The 24,472-nt window shown below is 42.1% G+C and overlaps 1 protein-coding gene across 2 annotated transcripts in view; it reads left to right on the top strand.

Annotated features, from left to right (window-relative positions):
- Window positions 1-24,472, top strand: part of DAPK2 (death associated protein kinase 2) — a 162,794-nt gene that overhangs the window by 50,181 nt on the left and 88,141 nt on the right. For both annotated transcript variants that reach the window (XM_077469643.1, XM_077469642.1), the window contains exons 3-4: window positions 3,332-3,553; window positions 22,075-22,213. In XM_077469643.1, the coding sequence (XP_077325769.1) occupies window positions 3,332-3,553; window positions 22,075-22,213 (361 nt within the window). The remainder of the gene's footprint in view (window positions 1-3,331; window positions 3,554-22,074; window positions 22,214-24,472) is intronic.

The following is a 24,472-nucleotide window of genomic DNA, read 5'->3' as shown; positions in this document are numbered from 1 at the left end:
CACGGAGCTGCTGTCAGCGCTGTATGTCACGGAGCTGCTGTCAGCGCTGTATGTCACGGAGCTGCTGTCAGCGCTGTATGTCACGGTGCTGATGTCAGTGCTCTGTATTACGGTGCTGCTGTCAGTGCTCTGTATCTCCTGCACCCTCTTGTTTGCCTACCCTGGTCCCTGACCTTCCCTCTCCTCCATTGCCTTCATTAGCTCCATAGTCCTGAATTGTCAGAACAATTTCCCAAATAAAAAAAAAATGCTTGTAGTTATCGATCCCAAATTCACCTCATACATGTATTATGCTATTGTCCAGGTGGTGGGACTACGTGCTACCCCCTAATAATTACCCCGTGGCCGCAAATTCGACCTAAAGGTTTGCGAAATTCGCCTCCCATTGAAGTCAATGGAGCCCGCGGCGAACGGTCGTTTTCGCGAACGTTTGTGTCCGTTCGCGTTTCGCGTTCGCGAAACGTCCCGTCGGAAGTTCGTCCATCACTATAAGGGAGCTGTTTTCCTTCCAAAATATGTTTTTGCTTTGTCCAGGCAGTCCTGAGATTTGCATAATCAGCACAGTCAATATTGTGACCTTGTGTTTATTTTTTACTGCACTTAAAGTTGAGTTTTGTCCAAACGTCTTGTGTTCTGCACTGAGTCTGCTGCTATAGACGATCCAGACACACTTGTGTTGTGATGGGCACTATGCTTGCACTATGCTTGCTACTATAGATGAGCCAGAGACATTTCCTGTGTTGTGATCTACACTGCGCCTTCTGCCATAGACGAGCACCATAACCACTTCTCTCTTCTGTTGTGCGTTTGCCTGTCACCGGCCCCTCTCATCTGTTAGTATTGTCACTGAGACCTCATTAAAACGTAGTCTCCTTTGTAGCAATGTGGTCAAATAACCGGGGAAGAGGAGTGGTCGCTGTTGATCACCCTAGCTCAGCAAACGCAGTCCAGATCAGTACGGAACCAATTCCTACATGGAGTATTCGATAGCGATTTTGTAGTTATGGTGATTCTTCTGATTTAATGTCACAATAACCAACTGTGCACAGAGGACTATCGGTTTAAAGCACCAATATAGCTGTTTATATAACTTCATACAATTTTTTCAGCCCATTGTCCCTCATCATGAATACTGATGAGAAGTGAAAAGATAGCATAGCTGTTAATAATATTGATACAGAGCCTTGCAAAAGTATTCACCTCCTTGGCTTTTTACCTATTTTGTTACATTACAGCCTTTAGTTCATTTTTTTTTCTGAATTATATGTGATGGATCAGAACACAATAGTCTAAGTCGGTGAAGTCAAATTAGAAACATATATATATATATATATATATATATAAAACTTTTCAGAAATTAAAAACTGATATTTGGCATATGCCTATGTATTCACCCCCTTTGTTATGAAGCCCATAAAAAGCTCTGGTGCAAACAATTACCTTCAGAAGTCACATAATTAGTGAAATTATGTCCTCCTGTGTGCAATCTAAGCCCTTGTACACACAGTCGGAGATTCCCTCGGAATGTGTCCTATCGGACCGTTTTGTCGGATAATCCGACTGTGTGTGGTCTCTATCGGACTGTTTCCATTGGAGTATCCGACGGACCAACTTTTCCAACTTGTCCGTAAAATTTTGCGACAAAATGCTCCAATCAGACATACTCCGATCATGTGTAGCCTACTCCGACGGACAAAGTGCCACGCATGCTCATATCAAATTCTTAGACATAAAGCTATTGGCTACTAGCCTGAACATAGTCCCGTTCTAACAAAATAACGTCATCACGTTATGTAAAATCGGATTTTCCAACAACTTTGTCCGACCGTGTGTATGCAACAGTTTCAGACAAAATCCGTTGGACAAAATCCAACGGATTTAATTGTCAGAATGTCCGTCCGTGTGTACAAGGGCTAAGTGTCACTTGATCTGTCATTACATATACACACCTTTTTGAAAGGCCCCAGAGGCAGCAACACCTGAGCAAGAGGCACCACTAACCAAATGCTGCCATGAAGATCAAAGAAATCTCCAAACAAGTAAGGGACAATGTTGCTGAGAAGTACAAGTCAGGGTTAGGTTATAAAAAAATATCCAAATCATTGATGATGCCTAGGTGTACCATCAAATCTATCATAACCAAATGGAGAGAACATGGCCCATCAGCAAACCTGCAAATAGACGGCTGCACGCCAAACTTACAGACCGGGCAAGGAGGGCATTAATCAGAGAAGTAGCACAGACCTAAAGTAACCCTGGAGGAGCTGCAGAGTTCCACAGCAGTGACTGGAGTATCTGTACATAGGACAACAATAAGCTGTACGCTCCACAGAGTTGGGCTTTATGGCAGAGTTACCAGAAGAAAGCCATTACTTTCAGGAAAAAACAAAATGGCACATTTTTTGTTTGCGAAAAGGCATGTGGGAGACTCCCAAAATATATGGAGGAAGGTGCTCTGGTCTGATGAGACTAAAATTGAACTTTTTGGCCATCAAAGAAAACTCTGTGTCTGGCGCAAACACCATCCCCAGTGATACATGGTGGTGGCAGCATCATGCTGTGGGGATATTTTTCAGCAGTCGGGACTGGGAAACTGGTCAGAGTTGAAGGAAAGATGGATGGTGCTAAATACAGGGATATTCTTTCTCAAAACCTATACTACTCTGTATGTGATTTGAGGCTAGGATGGAGTTTCACCTTCCAGCAGGACAATAACCCCAATACACTGCTAAAGCAACACTTGAGTGGTTTAAGGGGAAACATAAATGTGTTGGAATGGCCTAATCAAAGCCCAGACCTCAATCCAATAGAAAATCTGTGGTCAGACTTAAAGATTGCTGTTCACAAGCGCTCCATCCAACTTGAATGAGCTAGAGCAGGTTTGCAAGGAGAAATGGACAAAAATCCCAGTGGTAAGATGTGGCAAGCTCATAGAGACTTATCCAAAGCAACTTGGAGCTGTGATAACCGCAAAAGGTGGCTCTACAAAGTATTGACTTTAGGGGGGTGAATAGTTATGCACATTTACTTTTTCTGTTATTTTGTCCTATTTTTTTGTTTGCTTCACAATAAAAAATTAAAACATCTTCAAAGTTGTAGGCATGTTCTGTTAATTAAATGATGCAAATCTTCATACAATCCATGTTAATTCCAGGTTGTGAGGCAAAAAAACACGAAAAATGCTAAGGGGGTTGAATACTTTTGCAAGGCACTGTACATACTGAAATTTGTAATCCAGAACTGATGGTTATACCTAAATAGACTGCGATATGTTCTCATCTATCCAACTCTGCATAGCTCTGGACTTACAGCTTGTTTTCTGTTTCCCCAGCGGGCAATTTGCCATAGTAAAGAGGTGCAGAGAGAAGAAGACCAGCATAGAATACGCTGCAAAATTCATCAAGAAGAGACAGAGCCAGATTAGTCGTAGAGGTGTAACTCGGGAAGAGATTGAAAGGGAGGTGAACATACTACGTGGTATCCAGCATCCTAACATCGTCACCCTTCAGGATGTATATGAGAACAAGACTGATGTGGTTCTCATCCTGGAGCTGTAAGTTTCATGGGTTAACGAAGAGAGAATGTCCAGTACGCTGCCAATACAATGTGACCTAGTGACATGGTTTTATGTAATGGGGTAGTACAAAAGTATGTAAAATCTGATGACCATGGCATGTTTGAGGATGCCCAAGACTAAGTAGTTGAATGGTAATACCACATAGGAAAACCATATTTAGGCATATACAAGCTGGCAAGAAAGGGAATAATAATGCTGAAATGAAGGAAACATTAAACACAGAGACAGGAAGCACTACTGGACAAGTCATAGTGCAGAAGGAAATGAAATAATTCTTCCTTCCTTCAGCTTCCTCCTCATCTTCCTATGTGATGTCACATAATACATAATATCTTTTGTACAGAGGCCCAAGGATCACTGGGGGAGGGTGCATTTCATGAAAGGACTTTGCTTACAGAATGTCAGGATGTTGATGAGGTTATTTTCATGATGTTCCCTTGTTAAGGTCATAAAACCACTTAAACTGGCATTTACCAAGCTGCAAAGATAATGGTCATACAGTATCAGTGCTGTAGCAGAATTTGACACTTTGTGAACAGAAAACCATCTTTCTGCTAATTAATATTTGTTTTGCAAATAGGATATTGTATGAAAAGTTCCTAGATCTTCTTCTAAGGCCTCGTGCACACTGCAGCTGTCAATCGCCCCTCTTGGCGTTTTTTTTTTCTGCCTCTAAGGCTGGATTCACACCTATGCATTTTTAGTGCTTTTTGCATTTTGCAGATTTGCGCTACAGAACGTGTTCCATAGGAAATCATGTTAAATTGACTGTAGTAAATCTGCAAAATGCAAAAAGCACTAAAACTGCATAGATGTGAATCCAGCCTAAATGCCCTACTATATTAGCCTATGTGTCCATGCACACATAGGCCTTTACGGGTGTTTAGAGGCAGGGGCGTTTAGGGGCACAAATCTGAATGCACCTAAATCATGTTGAAAGAGGAACATTTGGTCAGAAGAAATGCCCAGCTGGCCTAAACATGTCTAAACATGCCTAAACACCAGGTTCATTGGGCGCTTGATTGTTCATTCACTTCCGTGGCCAGAATAAATGAATATTCTGCCCAATGAAATGAATAAATGCCTGAACGCGTCTAAACTCATCTTAATGCATTTTTAAAAACGCAGCTTTAGGCCTCATGCACACGAGACGCAGATGAAACCTCTGTTAAAAAAAAGCTGAAACGCGCGTTTAGAAACGCGCGTTTTGCATGTCGCGTTTAGACGCGTTTAGACGCGTTTAGACGCGTTTGCGTTTAGACGCGTTTATAAAGATCACATCATGTAGACCCTCCCCAAGCTCTCAAAGCATTTTTTTAAACTATTTCTGCTATTTTGATCAGAGTGAGCAGCAGCAGCATAGAGAGCAGTTGTACACTTGCATTTGCCGTGTCACTTGCCACGGCACCTGCCACAAGTTGTGGATTGTCCACTTGCCACGTCACTTGCCACAAGTTGGGGATTGTCCACTTGCCACATCACCTGCCACGTCACCTGCCACAAATTGTGGATTGTCCACTTGCCACGTCACTTGCCACATCAACTGCCACGTCACTTGCCACGAGATGTGGATTGTCCACTTTCCACGTCATCTGCCATGCCACCTGCCACAAGCTGTGGATTGTCCACTTGCCACGTCACCAGCCACATCACCTGCCACGTCACTTGCCACGTCACCTGCCACAAGTTGTGGATTGTTCACTTGCCACGTCACCTGCCACAAGTTGTGGATTGTCCACTTGCCACGTCACTTGCCACAAGCTGTGGATTGTCCACTTGCCACATCACTTGCCACGTCACCTGCCACGTCACTTGCCACGTCACCTGCCACGTCACCTGCCACAAGTTTTGGATTGTCCACTTGCCACGTCACTTGCCACGTCAGCTGCCACGTCACTTGCCACGAGATGTGGATTGTCCACTTTCCACGTCATCTGCCATGCCACCTGCCACAAGCTGTGGATTGTCCACTTGACACGTCACCAGCCACATCACCTGCCACAAGTTGTGGATTGTCCACTTGCCACGTGACTTGCCACATCACCTGCCACGTCACTTGCCACATCACCTGCCACAAGTTGTGGATTGTCTACTTGCCGCGTCACTTGCCACTTCACCTGCCACGTCACCTGCCACGTCACCTGCCACAAGTTGTGGATTGTCCACTTGCCACGTCACTTGCCACAAGCTGTGGATTGTCCACTTGCCACATCACTTGCCACGTCACCTGCCACGTCACTTGCCACGTCACCTGCCACAAGTTTTGGATTGTCCACTTGCCACGTCAGCTGCCACGTCACTTGCCACATCACCTGCCACAAGTTGTGGATTGTCCACTTGCCACGTCACTTGCCACATCACCTGCCACGTCACTTGCCACAAGATGTGGATTGTCCACTTTCCACGTCACCTGGCATGCCATCTGCCACAAGTTGTGGATTGTCCACTTACCACGTCACCAGCCACATCACCTGCCACAAGTTGTGGATTGTCCACTTGCCACACCACTTTCCACGTCACCTGCCACGTCACCTGCCACAAGATGTGGATTGTCCACTTGCCACGTCACCAGCCACATCACCTGCCACAAGTTGTGGATTGTCCACTTGCCACATCCCTTGCCACATCCCCTGCCACGTCACCTGCCACAAGTGGATTGTCCACTTGCCACATCACTTGCCACATCACCTGCCACAAGTTGTGGATTGTCCACTTGCCACGTCACCTGACACAAGTTGTGGATTGTCCACTCGCCACGTCACTTGCCACATCCCCTGCCACAAGTGGATTGTCCACTTGCCACATCACTTGCCCCATCACCTGCCACAAGTTGTGGATTGTCCACTTGCCACGTCACCTGACACAAGTTGTGGATTGTCCACTCGCCACGTCACTTGCCACATCACCTTCCACAAGTGGATTGTCCACTTGCCATGTCACTTGCCACGTCCCCTGCCACAAGTGGATTGTCCACTTGCCACGTCACTTGCCACGTCACCTGCCACAAGTTATGGATTGTCCACTTGCCACGTCACATGCCAGTCACCTGCCACAAGTTGTTGATTTTCCACTTGCCACGTCACCTGCCAAGTCACTTGCCGCGTCACCTGCCAGGTCACTTGCCACGTCACCTGCCACAAGTTGTCTATTGTCCACTTGCCACGTCACATGCCAGTCACCTGCCACAAGTTGTTGATTTTCCACTTGCCACGTCACCTGCCAAGTCACTTGCCGCGTCACCTGCCAGGTCACTTGCCACGTCACCTGCCACAAGTTGTCTATTGTCCACTTTCCACGTCACTTGCCACTTCACCTGCCACGTCACTTGCCACAAGTTGTGGATTGTCCACTTGCCACATCACTTGCCACCTGCCATGTCACTTGCCACAAGTTGTGGATTGTCCACTTGCCACGTCACTTGCCACAAGTTGTGGATTGTCCACTTGCAATTGCAATTGTTTAAAATATTTTTCTAATGGTTTTTCATCATTTGCAATCATTTTTGAGATTTTTAATGTAAAAAAAAAGGTCACCTTTAAAAACGCATATAAACGCAAACGCGGCTAAACGCGGTAGCGGCGTTTTGCCGCGTTTTACCGCGTTTTGCCGCGTTTTGCGTCTGAAACGCAGAAATTTTTGTTTCTGAACGCATTTTTTTGCTTCTGGAAAAACGAGATTAAACGCAACTGCATATAAACGGAAAAAAACGAGACTGTGTGCATGGACACATAGGATAACATTGAATGAGTTCAGGTGCAGTTGAAAAAACTGTCCAACTGCATCTGAACGCGCGTTTAACTGCGTCTCGTGTGCATGAGGCTTTAGGCACGTTTTTAAGGCCTGATTCACACCTATGCATTTTTAGTGCCTTTAGCATTTTGCAAATTTGCACTATGCTCCATAGGAAACCATGTTAACTGGACTGTAGTGCAAATCTATAAAATGCAAAAAGCATTAAAAATGCATAGGTGTGAATCAGGCCTCAGGGCTCGTTCACACCATACCTGCATGAAAACTGATGGGGAAGCCGTGCAGATTTCACTTGCAGAGACATCAGTTTCACATCAGTTTTCAAGCATGTTTAAGTCAGTTTTTATGCACATTGACATCAGTTTTCATGTGTGTAAGTTATATGCCCTGATCACACAAATGTTGATGTCACGTCTTTTTTTTTTTTTTTTTTCTTATGCAGAAAACTGCATACACGTTGCAGATTCCTGCACAGAAAAAATCTGCACATTGTGGTGTGAACAGGGCACCAGTGTTAATTTTGGCAGCAAATTTCTATTTAGTTTTAATCTTGACTCAAATGCCATTTTAGTTTTAGTCATATTTTAGTCATCTGAATTGTTTTAGTTTCAGTCATATTTTAGTCAACTAAAATCTGCAGTATATTTTAGTCTACTAAAATCTAATATATTTTAGTCAACTAAAATCGAATGGGTTTATGTAAATTGTAATGCATTATTTAAACATTTCTCTAGAATTTCCAAACTAATTACAGTATCATAATCTTACAAAAGTGAGTACACCCCTAAATATTTTATTATATCTTTTCATTTGACAACACTGAAGAAATGACACTGTGCTACAATGTAAAGTAGTGAGTGTACAGCTTGTATAACAGTGTAAATTTGCTATCCTCTCAAAATAACTCAACACACGGCCATTAATGTCTAAACCGCTGGCAACAAAAATGAGTCCCCCCCCCAAGTGAAAATGTCCAAATTGGACCCAAAGTGTCAATATTTTGTGTGGCCAACATTATTTTCCAGCACTGCCTTAACCCTCTTGGGCATGGAGTTCACCAAAGCTTCACAGGTTGCCACTGAAGTCCTCTTCCACTCCTCCATGACGACATCACAGAGCTGCTGGATGTTAGAGACCTTGCACTCCTCCACCTTCAGTTTGCGGATGCCCCACAGATGCTCAATAGGGTTTAGGTCTGGAGACATGCTTGGCCAGTCCATCACCTTTACCCTCAGCTTCTTTAACAAAGCAGTGGTCACCTTGGAGGTGTTTTTGGGTCATTATCATGTGGGAATAGTGCCCTGCGGCCCATTCTCTGAATGGTAGGGGATCATGCTCTGCTTGTGACATGTCACAGTACAAGTTGGCATTCTTGGTTCCCTCAATGAACTGTAGCTCCCTAGTGCCGGCAGCACTCATGCAGCTCCAGACCATGACACTCCCACCACCATGCTTGACTGTAGGCAAGCAAGACAAATTTATCTTTGTACTCCTCACCTGGTTGCCGCCACACACACTTGACACCATCTGAACCAAATATGTTTATCTTGGTCTCATCAGACCACTGGACATGGTTCCAGTAATCCATGTCCTTAGTCTGCTTGCCTTCAGCAAACTGTTTGCAGGCTTTCTTGTGCATCATCATTAGAAGAGGCTTCCTTCTGGGACAACAGCCATGCAGACCAATTTGATACAGTGTGCATCCTATGGGCCGAGCACTGACAGGCTAACCTCCCACCCCTTCAACCTCTACAAATGTAGTGTTGGCTGTGTGTTGAATTATTTTGAGGGGACAGCAAATTTACACTGTTATACAAGCTGTACACTCACTACTTTACATTGTAGCAAAGTGTCATTTCTTCAGTGTTGTCACATGAAAAGATATAATAAAATATTTACAAAAATGTGAGGGGTGTACTCACTTTTGTGTGATACTGTATATACTCTTGGAGTAAAAAAATAGTAATATGTTATTTATGGTATTAAGGTTTGAACATTCACTACAGACAAAGATTTAGCCTTTGTGATATATAATGTCTTTATAAATGTCTTTATAAATAAAAACAGTTTCATAAACAAACAAAAATACTGCTTTTTGACAAACAAAAGTGCAACTTTAAAATAGAAAAATACCCCCAAAAAATATAAACTCTATTGGCTCTAATGCCATTGCACATATTATCTGAATATATTACCAACATTAAATATTAAGAAAAAAATATAAGAAAAGTATTTTGCTTAATTTTTTGTCTTTCAGCAACTTAGTAGATGCCCCTTACTCAGGGCCGGTGCTACCACTAGGCAAACTAGGCAGCCGCTAGAGCACACAGCTGCCTAGGGCACCAGGCCACTGGTGGTCCTACTCTCTTCTCTCTGCAGCAACTAAATCTCAGCATCAGCAGGCAGCAGCCGCCCTGTTCACACATACTGTCAGAGGGGCAGCGGCGGTGGAGGACTGGGTCTGTGTCCCTACTCCCGAATGAATGGAAGCAAGCAAACATTCATTGATGGGCTCTGGTAGGCTGCATTTGATGGGGGCTGGTGAGGCTGCATTGATGGGCAATTTGTGAGGCTGCATTTGATGGGTGCTGGTGGGTGACATTTGATGGGCACTTCATTAAAAAGGTGGGGAATACATGGGTAGGACAAAATGAAGTTTCACCTAGGGTGTCAAAAATCCTTGCACCAGCCCTGCCCTTACTTGTCCTTATCCAGTGGAACAGTGCAATACATGTTTAAACTTTAATGTGCTGTTATTATAGGCTCTGGATGGAATTGTGTTGCCAATTTAGAAATGGCCAGCAGAGTAGTGTTATTTTGATGTAAATTTTTGATTTAGTTTTAGTCATAGTCTTTTGATTAAAATGCCATTTTAGTTTCAGTCATATTTTAGTCATCTGAATTGTTTAAGTTTTAGGCCTCTTTCACGCGGTACGGATCCGCGATGATCCGCCTTGTGAACATCCGCTTGCTCAGTGGGGATCGCTCTGTTGATCTCCGCTGAGCAAGAAGGTGACAGGTCCGTCTCTGCACACTGCGCAGGGACGGACCTGTCAGAGCGCCGCTCTCCCCTATGGGAGATCGGATGAGGACGGACCGCAGAGTCTGTTGTCACCCGATCCGATCCGATAACGGATGGAAAAGCAGGTTTTTCCTCCGTCACACTTTTTCGGATCAGAGCGGGTCGGATGTCAGCGGACGTGTCACCACTGACATCTGACGCTCCAGTCCGTTCTAAAAAACTGACAGGCGGACCTGAACGGATCATTCGTGTGAAATAGGGCTAAGTCGTATTTTAGTTGACTAAAATAGTGTTAATTTAGTCTACGAAAATATGTTAGTAGACAAAATTAACACTGCAGGCACATAGAGAACAATTGTTTTTTGTGCCCTTGCAGAATGCATGCAGAAAATGTTACGTTTCTGCACCACGGTGTGAACGTGGCCTTAGGCCGCGTACACACGGGCGGATTGTCTGCCCAACTAAGTTCGTCAGACAATCCGACAGACAGTCCGTCCAACATTTGAATGAACGGACTTGACCACACACAATGAACAGACAGTCCGCTGAAAGCTTGCGCGATGACGTGTACAGCACGTACGACGGGACTAGAAAAACGACGTCCAATACACTGCAATGCAACCTTCGGCCGTGTAAATCCTTTCTGAGCATGCGCCATACTTAGTCCATCCAACTTGCCTACACACGAGCGGACTGTCCGCTGAAACCAAGTTTGGACGGACAAAACCAAGTTTGGACGGACAAAATTACGGAAATTCCGAAAGACTTAGTCCGTCAGACTGTCCGCTGAAAAAGTCAGCTGAAGCCCACACACGAGCGGATTGTTCGCTGAAACACGGTTCAGCGGACTAAGTTGGGCAGACAATCCGCCCGTGTGTACGCGGCCTTATAGTTCTAAAAAACAAAACCATGAACCCTTAGGATTTTTTTTCTATAAAATGTGGTGATAATTTAGTTTTTTTACTGAAACTAAAAAATAATATAAAATGGCAGCAAATCAACCCATACTTTTTAAGTAAATTTTTTTTTATTAGACACAATATAAAGTACAATGTACAGAAAGAGAAGTTATGCCAAGCAGCATAGGTCATAAGGTAACAAGAGACAGAAAAAAAAGTAGCTGAACAAAATACTTTCCGATACCAAAGATGTCTACAAGGCTGGAACAATTATCCATCTGTTAGCAGATATACTGTATGGAAAAAAGACATTGCATCAAAATTACAAAAGAAATAGTAATGATACTGAGTGCATTACCCAATGGCATTAAAGAAACCGAACCCGAGTACAAAGAAGGAAATCTAGAAGTAAAGAAAAGACGAGTTTCAGACCTATCGGCCTCCTGAGTTAGCCAGACCGATATGGAGCTAACAGGACAGCTGGACAATCATATATTGGGCCCACGTGTCCCACGTCTTCTGAAACTGTTTTATAGTATAATTCATTATACTCGTTATCTGTTCATGGGTCATAATCCATGATATCTTATGTTTGGCTTGAGCGAAGAAGACCAAAGTTTTTTCTGCCAGAGACCCACACTTTTTACATTGCCATATTTATATTGAACTTATAATGACTTAGGTAACAACCAAAGGTATTAATTGAACATGTACAGTATGTGGATTTGTGTGAATCCTTATATTTACTACTTTATATCTTCATTGGCAATGATCTCTGTTAAAAGAGAAGTATGGGATTTGTGTGAATCCTCATATTTACTACTTTATATCTTCATTGCAATAATCTCTGTAAGCCCTAGTACACATGGTCGGACATTCCGACAACAAAATCCGTCAGAATTTGTCGGACGGATTTTTTTCCGAAACTGGTGTTGCATACACACGGTCGGACAAAGTTGTCGGAAAATCCGATCGTTCGTAACGTGATGACGTTATTTTGTTACGACGGGACTACGTTCAGGCTAGTAGCCAATAGCTTTGGTCTAGAAATTTGACCTGAGCATGCGTGGCACTTTGTCCGATTAGAATTCTCTACAAATGATCGGACAAAGTCCGATCGGATCATGTTGTCGGAAAATTTTATAGCCCAGCTCTAAAACTTTGTCGGTCGGATATTCCGACGGAAACAGTCCGATGTAGCCCACACATGGTCGGATTATCCGACAACACGGTCCGATCTGACATTTTCCGTCGGAATGTCCGACCGTGTGTACAAGGGCTTAAAAGGGAAGTATGGGATTTGTGTGAATCCTCATATTTACTACTATATATCTTCACTGGCAATAATCTGTTAAAAGAGAAGTATGGGATTTTTTTTTATCCCATAACCATACTTACCTAGATGATCAATGCTGCATCTGTCCCCCGCCGCCTCTTCACTGAGAACCGAGCTACCGAAACACCACCGATGGTTCGGTTCTCTCAGATCCCCGAGCACACTCACTGGAGCACTGAACTGTGGAGGGGCAGGGAGCGCTCGTCTCAGCCTCTCAGTGGCTCGCTGATCAGTCCAGGCACCTGGTGGATCCAGACTTCCAGAGTTGGGATGACGTGAAGCCTGGACTGATCTTGGTGACTTCAGCAGAGAGTGGACTACAGACCGCTCTCTGCTGAAAACAGGTCACAGGAGTGCAAAACGAATGGCACTCCTGTGACCCATAAAAGAAGCCCAGCTGAATGAGCTCAGGCTGGACTTCTCCTTTAAATGTCTTCTTTAGCTGCTGATCTTACCTGTGTAGCACTAAGGAGGAATTCCGGCTTGTTGTTCTATTTCATTTTTTCTACATTTTTTCGGAAGTCTTATTTAAACAGTCTTCTTCAGCATTTCAATGGAACTGAGGTCTAGACCTAAGCAAACGAAACAGCATAAAAATAACAAACACATAACAAATTACATTATATTTTTTTCCTTTTGTAATGGCTTATTACATGTCGTGCTTTCCAACACCTGTTTCCACATTTGAAAGCAGTTACCGAGACAGATGGATTATTACACACGCCTCCATATGATATTTCGGGGTATATTTGTAGATGTTTTCACAAAAGAGTCACACAACTTTCACCTATAATTCACACATTTTCCAACTAAATTCTCTTAAAAATGCCTGATTCTTGGGTAAAATGTGTGTAAAAGTTTGAAAACAGCTTTCCAAAAGGGTTGGATTGAGTTACAGCACCACCGTAGGGCGAAAAAACCTGTAGACATGTCCCACTCTGCCAGGTGTCGGAGGAGTTGAGTGAGCTGGACTTAGTACTATGCCTCAGAGAAGGTCAGATACCATCTGACTACAGGCAGTACAAACAAGATCGGTTCTGTAGGTTTGTTCGTACGTTGAATTTGTATGTACGATGGAACAGGTAAATTTTTTTAGGTATAACTCCAGCCAAAAAAAATATTTTTATGTTTTTTGGATAGCATAGGGAAGGGTTAACACCCCTGTAATGTTTGTTTTTCTGTCCGTGCCCCTATTCAGAAGATTTCATCTCACTTTCTGCCCCTGTGACAATTGGATTTTATAAAGTTTGGGTTGTTGTGGAAACAAGGATTGGTGATAAATCTTCAGCGGAGACACCTTTTTCCCATAACTCTTACTGGAGTGAATTTCCATTTCTAGAGGAAAATTTACTCTCACTTCCTGTTGTCTCCCTCCGTTTGAGTCGTATGTAAGTCAGATGTTTGTATCTCGGGTCTGCCAGTATTAGTTTAAAATTGTCTAGCTAGCTAAAACCTGTCTATTATTGTTGATGGTCGCTTGGTGGGGAAAATCATACCCTCAATTTGGGTGGTTAAACTGAAAAGCTTTGGCTTACTATAAAGTAAAAGGAGGTACAATATATTGGTAAAAACACAGCCAGGGTAGCCGTAAATGATTGTTTTGCATTTAGCTCTCTACATATTTCTCATTTTGGATCCTGTTAACGTTTTTTATTGGAGTGAAGAGAGAAATCCCTGAGCAAGTGCCAAGTTGATCCTAGTTGGAGCTTACACAGGGCTGATGACTCTCTCTCTGCCCCATGTGACAGCAATGGTACCTGAGCAGCCAGCTGCCAAGCACCAGCTTTGTCGTGTGAGAGGAAAGGGTCACTTACTGCCTATATCCAGAAGTACCAGGTGTTTCTCTTGAAGTAGCTGGAATTACCCAGACATACTAAGTATTTCCCTGTTTCACTTCCCTGCTGCTGTGGTGAACAGAGCAGCAGGGGAGTGAAAAGAAAGTGAATATGTGCTACTACGGGAAGCTGCAGTGGAGTGAAAAGAAGGTGAATATGTGCTACTACGGGAAGCTGCATTAAAATTAGAAGAAAAGAGGTTTAACCTTAAACTACGTAGAGGGTTCTTTACTGTAAGAGCGGCAAGGATATGGAATTCCCTTCCACAGGCGGTGGTCTCAGCGGGGAGCATCAATAGTTTCAAGAAACTATTAGATAAGCACCTGAACGACCACAACATACAGGGATATACAATGTAATACTGACATATAATAACACACATAGGTTGGACTGATGGACTTTTTTCAACCTCACCTGCTTTGTAACTATGTAACTGCATTAAACTTAAAGTTGTTGCAAAACCTGACATATACCTAGTGAAGTGACAGGCCTAAGGTGATACACAGAAATTAAACAAATCCTCCTACATAAGTTGTACTTGTTTATCTTCAGTCTTCTCTACATCTGTTCAAAGTCCAGACTTTATAAAGCTTGTCTGAGCTGTCAGAAAAAAGGGGGAGGAGAGCTGAAGTTACATTTTGCATAGCCCAGGGAAAATAGCTCTGAGAGCTGATTGGAAGGAAGGGACACACCCCCTTCACACAACAGACAGGAACAGAGCTGAGGCTGTCAATCACAGGCTGTGTGCTGGCGATCCCTCCCCTGTCACCATTTTTCTCTTGTTGTCAGGAAAACGTGTCAGACGTGACTTAGGCACATAGCAGAGGAACGAAGCAGCAGAGAGAAATGATATTTAGTGTTCTGGAGTGAGACAAGTACCCACTATAGAGGAATATGCTTTGTTAATATTTCATGTCTGAGGTTCACAACCACTTAACCCCTGCAAAAAAAAAAAAAAAAAGCATAGATTTTTTTAAAAGATACAGCAATATAAACTATTATGCTTGTGTACAGTAATGCCAAATTTTTATAATTTTTTTATGTAAAAAATATATATACATAGATTTTATTTTTATTTTTTTACATTTCATTTCAAAACCTTGTATTTAACCACTTCCCGACCAGCGCACGACGATGTACGTCGACAGAATGGCACGGGCAGGCATATTGGCGTACAGGTACGTCCAATATTCAATGCCGCCCTGCCATCGGGAGCGCGCCGCCGGCGGCGCGCTCCCGCACTGGTCGGGACCCCCGTGAGTCCAGTCGTGGGACTCGCGGACTTGATCTCCGCGGGCATCCCCGCGATCGTCTCACTGAGCGGCCGAATGGAGGAAATGCTGAGTAAACAGCATTTCTCCATTCTGCCTAGCAACTAGTGACGCTGATCTCTGCTCCATGTGATTGGAGCAGAGATCAGTGTTCACTAAATGAAAGCCCAACCCCCCCACAGTTAGTAGCACACCCCTAGGAACACTTAACCCCTACACTGCCACCCCCTGGTTAACCCCTTCACTGCCAGTGTCATTTACACAGGAATCACTGCATTTATATAGCAGTGATTACTGTATAAATGACAATGGTCCCAAAAATGTGTCAAAAATGTCCGATGGGTCCCCCACAATGTCGCAGTCACAATAAAAATCGCTGATCGCCGCCATTACTAGTAAAAAGAAAAAAAAATTATTAATAAAAATGCTATAAAACTATCCCTGTTTTGTAAACGCTATAACTTTTGCGCAAACCAATCAATAATCTCTTATTGCGATTTTTTTTACCAAAAATATGTAAACTGAGGGAAAAAAATGTTTTTTTATATATTTTTGGGGGATATTTATTATAACAAAAAGTAAAAAATAATGCGTTTTTTTCAAAATTGTCGCTCTATTTTTGTTTATAGCGCAAAAAATAAAAACCGCAGGGGTGATCAAATAGCACCAAAAGAAAGCTCTATTTGTGGGAAAAAAAGGACGTCAATTTTGTTTGGGAGCCACGTCGCATGACCGCGCAATTGTCAGTTAAAGCGACGCAGTGCCGAATCGCAAAAAGTGGTCTGGTCTTTGACCAGCAAATTGGTCCGGTCTGCAAGTGGTTAAACATGCTTAACATACATATATATAAAACAAAACACATAATCATCACAATAAACCTAGTTTAAGGATCAAAACATTTTTTATTTTTTCCTCCTTTCTTTCTTTCTCTTGAGTATCTTCCATGGTCTCCACCATCCCTGGCCCTTAGGGAGAAAAAAAGAAAAAATAATTTTTTTTTTCCCACACTTAATAATGAAGTCCCTTTACCCTTTCCCTTTACTTTAGCCAAACTTATATTTAATTAGATGTAGATTAGATCTCAGTTTGGGAGCCATTAATACAGAAATCAAGTAATTTGCAAAAGGTTGACAAACTTTTTCACAAAACTTTATTGGAAATAATTGAGTTAGTCCTACAAATGCTTTGTGAAAGCATCATGCACTTTGCTCTTTCATGTTCTTTTATATTTCTGCTATACTTTACTATTTGCTTTTTGTGTCATCAGAAGCAGAACTAAAAGCCATAGTTCCCTTTTGCATTATCAGAACAAAGATCCCGTTTATTTTATACAACCATCATCGGTCTTAGAATGTATAGGAAGGTGGAGAAAAGAGAAACAACCAATATTTCACATATTGAGGAAACATGAAATGTAGCTTGGCGCCATTTTTGCTTATGCAGTCTTGTGGCAGAAACCAATATCTGCTTTTTCTACGCAGGTGGCATGCAGGTGGCATGCATTTACCTCCTACTCTTCTGCTCAATACACTGTTTCAGACCTGGCAGTTGGGAGTGCTTGGTTTAAAGTGGAACTGAAGCCATATTACAACAGACTGTGAGCGGACCGGTTATTATCTCAGAAGAGACATGCAATGTGTCTTCTGCAAAAAAATACTCCTACTTGCTGGACATAGTCTACTGCGACATTTAAGCTGAGTTGCTTATGCACAGCTCAGCTTACATTGCCAGCACGGTTCCTGTGTGCCAGGATTTCTGCACATGCATGGGAGTTACTTCATCCTGCGCTGGCCAGTGGAAGTTTCTGAAGGCCGGCACTAGGGACCTGAACTGTTAAGGAGGAAGTAAGTACAATGCCCTTAGTTCCGCTTTAATGCCTTTGCCAACTTAGCCTAAAGCTTGCCACACATGTTACAATCTGTCTGTATAGTCTCCTTTAGATCTACCAACAACTATGTAGTACAAGGGTCTGCCTGACTGGATGCAGATTGCTTGAATAGTTTAGGTTGGTCCTTATATTACACAGCTTTGGTAAAGTTTGTACAAAGATTGTATAGTCAATTTATAAAAGTATAATGTGAGTTGGTAAATCATGTACCGTATAAATGAGCCCACTAAATCACTGATGCTTGTAATGCCGAGCACACACAAACGAAATGTCAGATAGAAAAAGTCAGACGGGAGCTTCTCATCATATATTTCAATTGTGTGTATGCCCCATCGGACTTTTTACATCGAAAATTCTGACGGCCCTAGAAAGAGAACATGTTTTAAATATTTCCGATGGAACCAATTCCTATCAGGAAAACCACTCGTCTTTATGCTGTTCCGACAGACGAAAAACTACGCATGCTCTGAAGCAAGTACGAGATGGAAGCTATGGGCTACTGGCTATTGAACTTCTTTTTCTAGTCACGTCGTACATGCTGTACGTCACCGCATTCTTGACAGTCGGACTTTGGTGTGATCGTGTGGAATTCCATTGGAACTCCGTTGGAAAAACCTTCAGAGTTTATTCCGACAGGAAAACCAGTCGTGTGTACAGGGCATAAGAAACAGCAGATTCATAAGCTTATTTAATATATTAACGCAGAGCTAAATTTGGCAATACTTACCTTCTCTCCAATTGTCTAGCGTCCATGAGGTTCCTCTTCTACACTGGCATCTTTCCCCCCAACTTTTAAAACATGCCAGTCTTTTCCTTTGATTGGCAGGCACTGGTTGATGAAACTCCTGTGCATGAGTAGGAGTTCAGTTATCCCGGTACACAGGCACCATGCTGGAAGTGTAAACCTAGCTGTGCATGCGCAACTCAATGCACCTTCTACAGAGGACTTTGAACAGGCGGTTATATTTATTTTCTTGCAGAAGAGACATATCAGGTCCCTTCTGAATGAATTATTGAATTAATTCATAATTTTGACTTGAGTTTTATTTTAAGCAGTATTGGTGTTTAGAGAAGTAACCCCAGTTACATGTAATCCCATGTACTTGCCTACAGGAATGGATTTGCATTTCTTTGCTTTACAAAGAAGTCAGACAGGGACCGTGTATTACCGATCTTGACAACTGTGCTATATCTGGTCTGTGGTTCACCAGGCGGATATTGCAGGTTCTTCACTTCCCCCAGTTATGTTGTCCTCTGTTACATTTACTGTAGAGTATGATGTTCTATTAACTATATACTGCATCAGTATAAAGAGAAATGATAATACATCTAACAACAGTTACATTGTGAAATGGGCAGCCTTTGGTATTTTTTTTTTAATTCTGTATTCTAAGTTGTATAATTATATGTAGTTCATTATATAATGGCAAATAAGCTTAGTACATAACAGCAAATAAGCTAATTACATAACAGCAAATTCAGTGTTACCACTTAACTAGAAGAAGGAAATCGCTTAAATGTGTTTTTTGTCACCAAGAAAAGGGTACCTGGGCATTAATAGTTCACTAATTAGATAACATTGCAACATTTCACTGTCAGTTGTCCCCATTAATGTACAATGTAATAAATGCACTTCCTTTGGAAAACCCTATGTTAACAATTAGTAAAATGCTTTAGCTTTAACTGATTGGATGTAACATAAAAGCTGTATTTATCTTATCAATATATACCCATCATCTCCCTCTAATAATCTTTGTCTTTGTATGTACAGTACTGTGCAAAGGTTTTAGGTAGGTTTGAAGAAATGCTGTAAAGTAAAAATTTTTTAAAAAAATACAAACTTTTGTTGATTCTTATCAATTTACAAAATGCAAAGTGAGCAAAACAGAACAAAAATCGAAATCAATATTTGGTGTGCCTACCCTTTGGCTTCAAACTGGCATCCATTTTTACACTTGCACACTTTGTACACTTGCACCAAGTCAGGGATTTTGTAGGATTAGAGTCAGATGTATTATTAAACAATTATGCCAAGCATGTGCTAATGATCATCAATTTCATATGTAGGTTAAAACACAGTAATTAACTGAACTAGAAACAGCTGTGCAGGAGGCTTAAAGGAACAATCAAACTCTGCTACTGCATTGGAAGACCGTTTCATGTCACAGGTCATACGCAATGGCAAGAGTGAGCACAGCAACAAGACACAAGGTAGTTATACTACATCAGCAAGGTCTCTCCTGGGCAAAGATTTCAGAGTAGATTGGGGATTTTAAGATATGCTGTTCAAACTCTTTTGAAGAATCAAAAGAAACTGGCAACATTGAGGGCCGTAGACGCAGTGGTCAGCCAATGAATCTTAATACAGCGGATGAAAGACACATCATGCTTACTTCCCTTCAACATCAGAAGATGTCTAGCAGTGCCATTAGCACAGAACTAGCAGAAACCAATAGGACTCAGGTACACCCATCTACTGCCCAGAGACGTCTAGCCGAAGGCTATCTTCATGGAAGAATTCCGGCCAAAAAGCCATACCTCAGATGTGGAGACCAGTGTAAGTGACTCCACTATGTATGAAAACATAGGAATGGGGGTGCAGAGAAATGGCAGCAGGTGCTGTGGACTGGTGAGCCAAAATTTGAAATATTTGTCTGTAGTAGGAGGTAGTTTGTTCACCGAAGGTCTGGAGAATTATAGATTAAAGCATGGTGGAGGTTCCTTGCAAGTTTGAGGCTGCATTTCTGCAAATGAAGTTGGAAATTTGGTCAGGATCTGTGGTGTCCTCAATGCTGAGAAATACAGGCAGATTCTTATCCATCATGTCATACCACCAGGGAGGTATGTGATTGACCCTGAATTTATTCTGCAGCAGGACAATGATCCCAAACATACAGCCAATGTCATTAGGAACTATCTTCAGCATAAAGAAGAACAAGGAGTCCTGGAAGTGATGGTTTGGCCCCCACAGAGGCCTGATCTCAACATCATTGATTATGTCTGGGATTGCATGAAGAGATAGAAGGATTTGAGGCAGCCTACATCCACAGAAGATATGTGGTTAGTTCTCCGAGATGTTTGGAACAACCTACCTTCCAAGTTCCTTCAAACACTGTGTGCAAGTGTACCTAGAAGAATCGATTCTGTTTCGAAGGCAAAGGATGATCACACCAAATGTTGATTTGCTTTGGATTTCTCTTCTGTTCATTTACTTTCCATGTTGTTAATTGTTAAAAATAAATAATTAACATTTCTATTTCTTAATTTACAGCATTTTTTTCACATTTGCCCAAAACTTTTGCACAGTATTGTGTGTATCTCGATATATATAGTATACATACTTACATTGTAAGCAGTAGCTGAGTATCAGTGTTCCTGTTTGTTTATAAAATAAATCCTTCAGTCCCCTTTCCATTTTTTTTCCAAACCCCTCTTACCCTTTTCCATGGATTTTCCTCCATCATAATACTCACAAGCCCAGCAAATCAATCATTGCTCTGCTGTGTGTTTTATTGCTGCTCAACTGTCCCACATCACCCTCTTCCTCTCCTATGACACATGATGTTATCCCGGGGTACATGTGCTGTAGATTTCTGAGACGGGCCTGGGATGCATACAATGTGATATCCCGGGAAGCTGCAGGCATCATTCTTGCTTAGGTAAGGAAGCTGAAAATGTGGGTCCAGGCCCGGCCAAAAAGGTATTTCCAAAAATAAAATATGAAGGGGAGGAGGAAAATTATGGAAAGTGACTGAAGAGGGTGAAGGTGCGCTTTAATCCTTTGTTTGCTTTTCTTTCTGGTTTGCTGCATGTGTGTTGTTTACAAACATGAATAGCAGGGTATGTAGACATAGGGAGGTCATTGTGGCAATTCAGCAAGTATTATACCCCCAGAGTGCAAGCATCAAAAGTAGACAGCAGTAGAAGCCAATACACTTACTATCTTTATAAGGGTTTCAATTTTTAAATAGGTTTGATATGCACCTTAAAGTGGAAGTAAACCCATTAAATTAACAGTTTCAAAAAAACAGTTACATTCCCGGCATGCCAGAAATGTAACTGTCACATTGGTTGTGCTCTCAACCAAACTGTTAAACCATCCAATGGCTGGTGTCATAACTGATCACATGTGCAACAACATGGCAGTTGAAGATTAAACAGAGGTCAAGATGGCAGCTTCCTTGGCTGAAAATGATAGGAGGGTTTACTTCCACTTTAAGTTTTGTTCTGTTACATCTTCAGCTGTACCAGAAACGTGGCATGATATGTACTACTGTTAAAGGAGAGGTGCCACTTTTAGTGTGATTTTCTTAGGAAATAAAATAATTTTTATTTTATGATTACATCTTTAACGTGATGCTTTAAAGCCTAATTAAACATCTTTAGTTTAGCAGTCATTTGTGTTGATGGAGAAAAGTCGACCTACCATGTATTTGATTTTAGATCATTTAATACCAGTGCCTTACATAAAGTATTTTTCTTTTGCCCCTATTTAGGGTTTCAGGAGGAGAACTTTTTGATTTCCTGGCACAGAAGGAGTCACTAAGTGAAGAAGAGGCTACTAGGTTTATAAAACAGATCCTGGAAGGAGTTAATTACCTGCACACCCGTAAAATTGCACATTTTGACTTGAAGGTAAGAAACCCTACATAGTTACCCACATATATTGGCAATATTAAAAGTTCACAGTTGTCCATAACAGAAAATCAGTGCACGAAAAGTAAACAATAATCCACAGTTCTATAGGAAGGCCTCACAATATAACTATTACAATAGCCCAATAGTTTGGGAAAAAAGTCATAGAGTCTGACGATACATTTAAAAGAAAATATTTCTTCCTCGTCACAAGTCACCTAGGTCTTTTAAATACACACAGAGAAGCCTTTTCAACATTTTCAAATCAGAGGAACCCTTGAAATAACTTTCTGGTTTTAGGGAACCCTTGCTAATAATTACCGTATTTATAGCACAATGTACTTTAGTGGGATGGCCAATGAGAAGAATGCTCCTTACATTTGAGGTCAGTCGAAGAATTCCTGTCTAACAGGCAGCTAAAATGAAAGCCTCTTGGGAAAGTCTTGACTGATGGGGGCATAGCCAGGAGGTGGGAGTAAGCAGTATGGAAGTTGTCACAGAGGATTCGATTGAGTCATGGGGTGGTGGGGTTGGGCCTGAGTTCAATAAAGGACTGCCGGCAGGGAATTCTGGGCTTTTTGAAGAACTTGTGGCTGGAAGAGCTGCCCACCCTTTGAATGGTCTGTCACAGCCTTAGCAGGGTTTTTTTTTACCTTGCCAGCATTTAAAGTTTCTGTAATGGGCAATGCATTTGACTGGATATTGGAAGTAGGCTGTCTGTCCAGCTCTTATGGTAAGGACAGGCCCCCTTTGGAATTTGTCTAGGTAATGTTAATGTGTGCTCACAGTACAACTGTGACTGGCAGTGGTTTAAAATGTTTACATGTTCTATGTTGGAAATACAGGAGGAAGTAGGAGGGGGGAGAGAGAAGTAGGTAGAGAGAGGTTGTAAGGTTTTCCTTTTTTTTTTGATTGGGATATGAAAGTAATATTAGTAAACAAGACCAATAGGATAACGAATAAAGAAAGTTAATAGATTATAAGTAAGATCCTATATGGGTATGTAATGAAAGAATAAATGAAATGTATGTTATCTGAGAGGAAGAAAGTGTCCCTTGCTCAAGGAACTCCTAGCAACCTCTGGAGGAACCCTAGGGTTCTACAAAATCCTGGTTGAGGAAGGCTGACCCAGGGAGATAGATATCAGTAGCACGATCCATTCGGTGTTGAACATTTTATGAGGCCACCTGTAGGATTGTGCATTGCTTACTATTTGGGATCATTCACACTTTGCCATTTTGTGCGTTGTCTTAACACATGTACATTAATGCATGTTGTGTCACACGTTACCGTGTATTGCGTTGAGGCAACCAATTCATTTTGAATAGTCTATCAACGCATAACAGTGGATAAAAACACACATGCACAAAATATGTAATGCAGCACAACACAATATGCACAGGAGTACCTTACTATGTGTTATGGCATGCTGCAATGCATGCACATGACAGCTGCATTGTCTTAATGTGACCATTCAAAATGAATGCAATACTGTATGTGTTAATGCACATGTTACTGCAATCCACCACAATGTAAAATGTGATTTGGCTCTAAACTTTAGGTCTGGCTTAAAACCAGATTGCAGTTTCACTAAGTAGCAGACGTATCAGACCATTGCCGAGAGATTTCTACTGCCACACAGAGAGCAATGATCTTAAGCTAATTAAAGTGGTTTGAAACTCTAAAGGTATTTGTTTTTACCTTAAAGTGGATGTAAACCCCCCCCAAAAAATGTTTTAATTAAGGCTTGCACCTTGTACAGTATAGGATTTCATGTCATCTGTGCTCAGTCTTGAGCCAAAGAGTTAATCCAGCTCTGAGCAGTTCTCTTATCTTTTTTCAGTGAGAGAAAAATGGTCAGACAGAGAAATAGATGTCCTTTTCTCCCCCTTGCTGTGTGTGACAGGTAATTTTCCTTATCTCATGCACGAGAGAGCATGAGAGAAGCATTCTATGTACTTTCCCAGCGTCATCATCCCCCTCTCTCAGCATCTCACAGCTATTACCACAGCTCTCCACTATGGCCTGTGTTGTGCAGCACATGCGCAGGAGTCACAGGGGGGCTGTGAGCGCTCACTGCTTATGCCCAGGACGCTGTGTCCTCTGTGTGCGCACTTTACACATACCAAGTGCAAGGTTCATCCTCGCAAAGCTTCCTGGCCGAAAGGGAGTGTAGAGGTGGGCGTGGAGTCTAGTGATGTCACGACTCCACCCATCGAGCTGCGGAACATTGCACCGCCAATAGATTTTGGAGATTTG

The sequence above is a fragment of the Lithobates pipiens genome, unplaced genomic scaffold (genome assembly GCF_037356315.1).
Source record: "Lithobates pipiens isolate NorthernLeopardFrog02 unplaced genomic scaffold, aLitPip1_a1.2 Scaffold_8, whole genome shotgun sequence".
Classification (NCBI taxonomy): Eukaryota; Metazoa; Chordata; class Amphibia; order Anura; family Ranidae; genus Lithobates; species Lithobates pipiens.
Note: the sequence above shows the minus strand (reverse complement) of the source record. Positions and strands in the feature narration are given on the sequence as shown.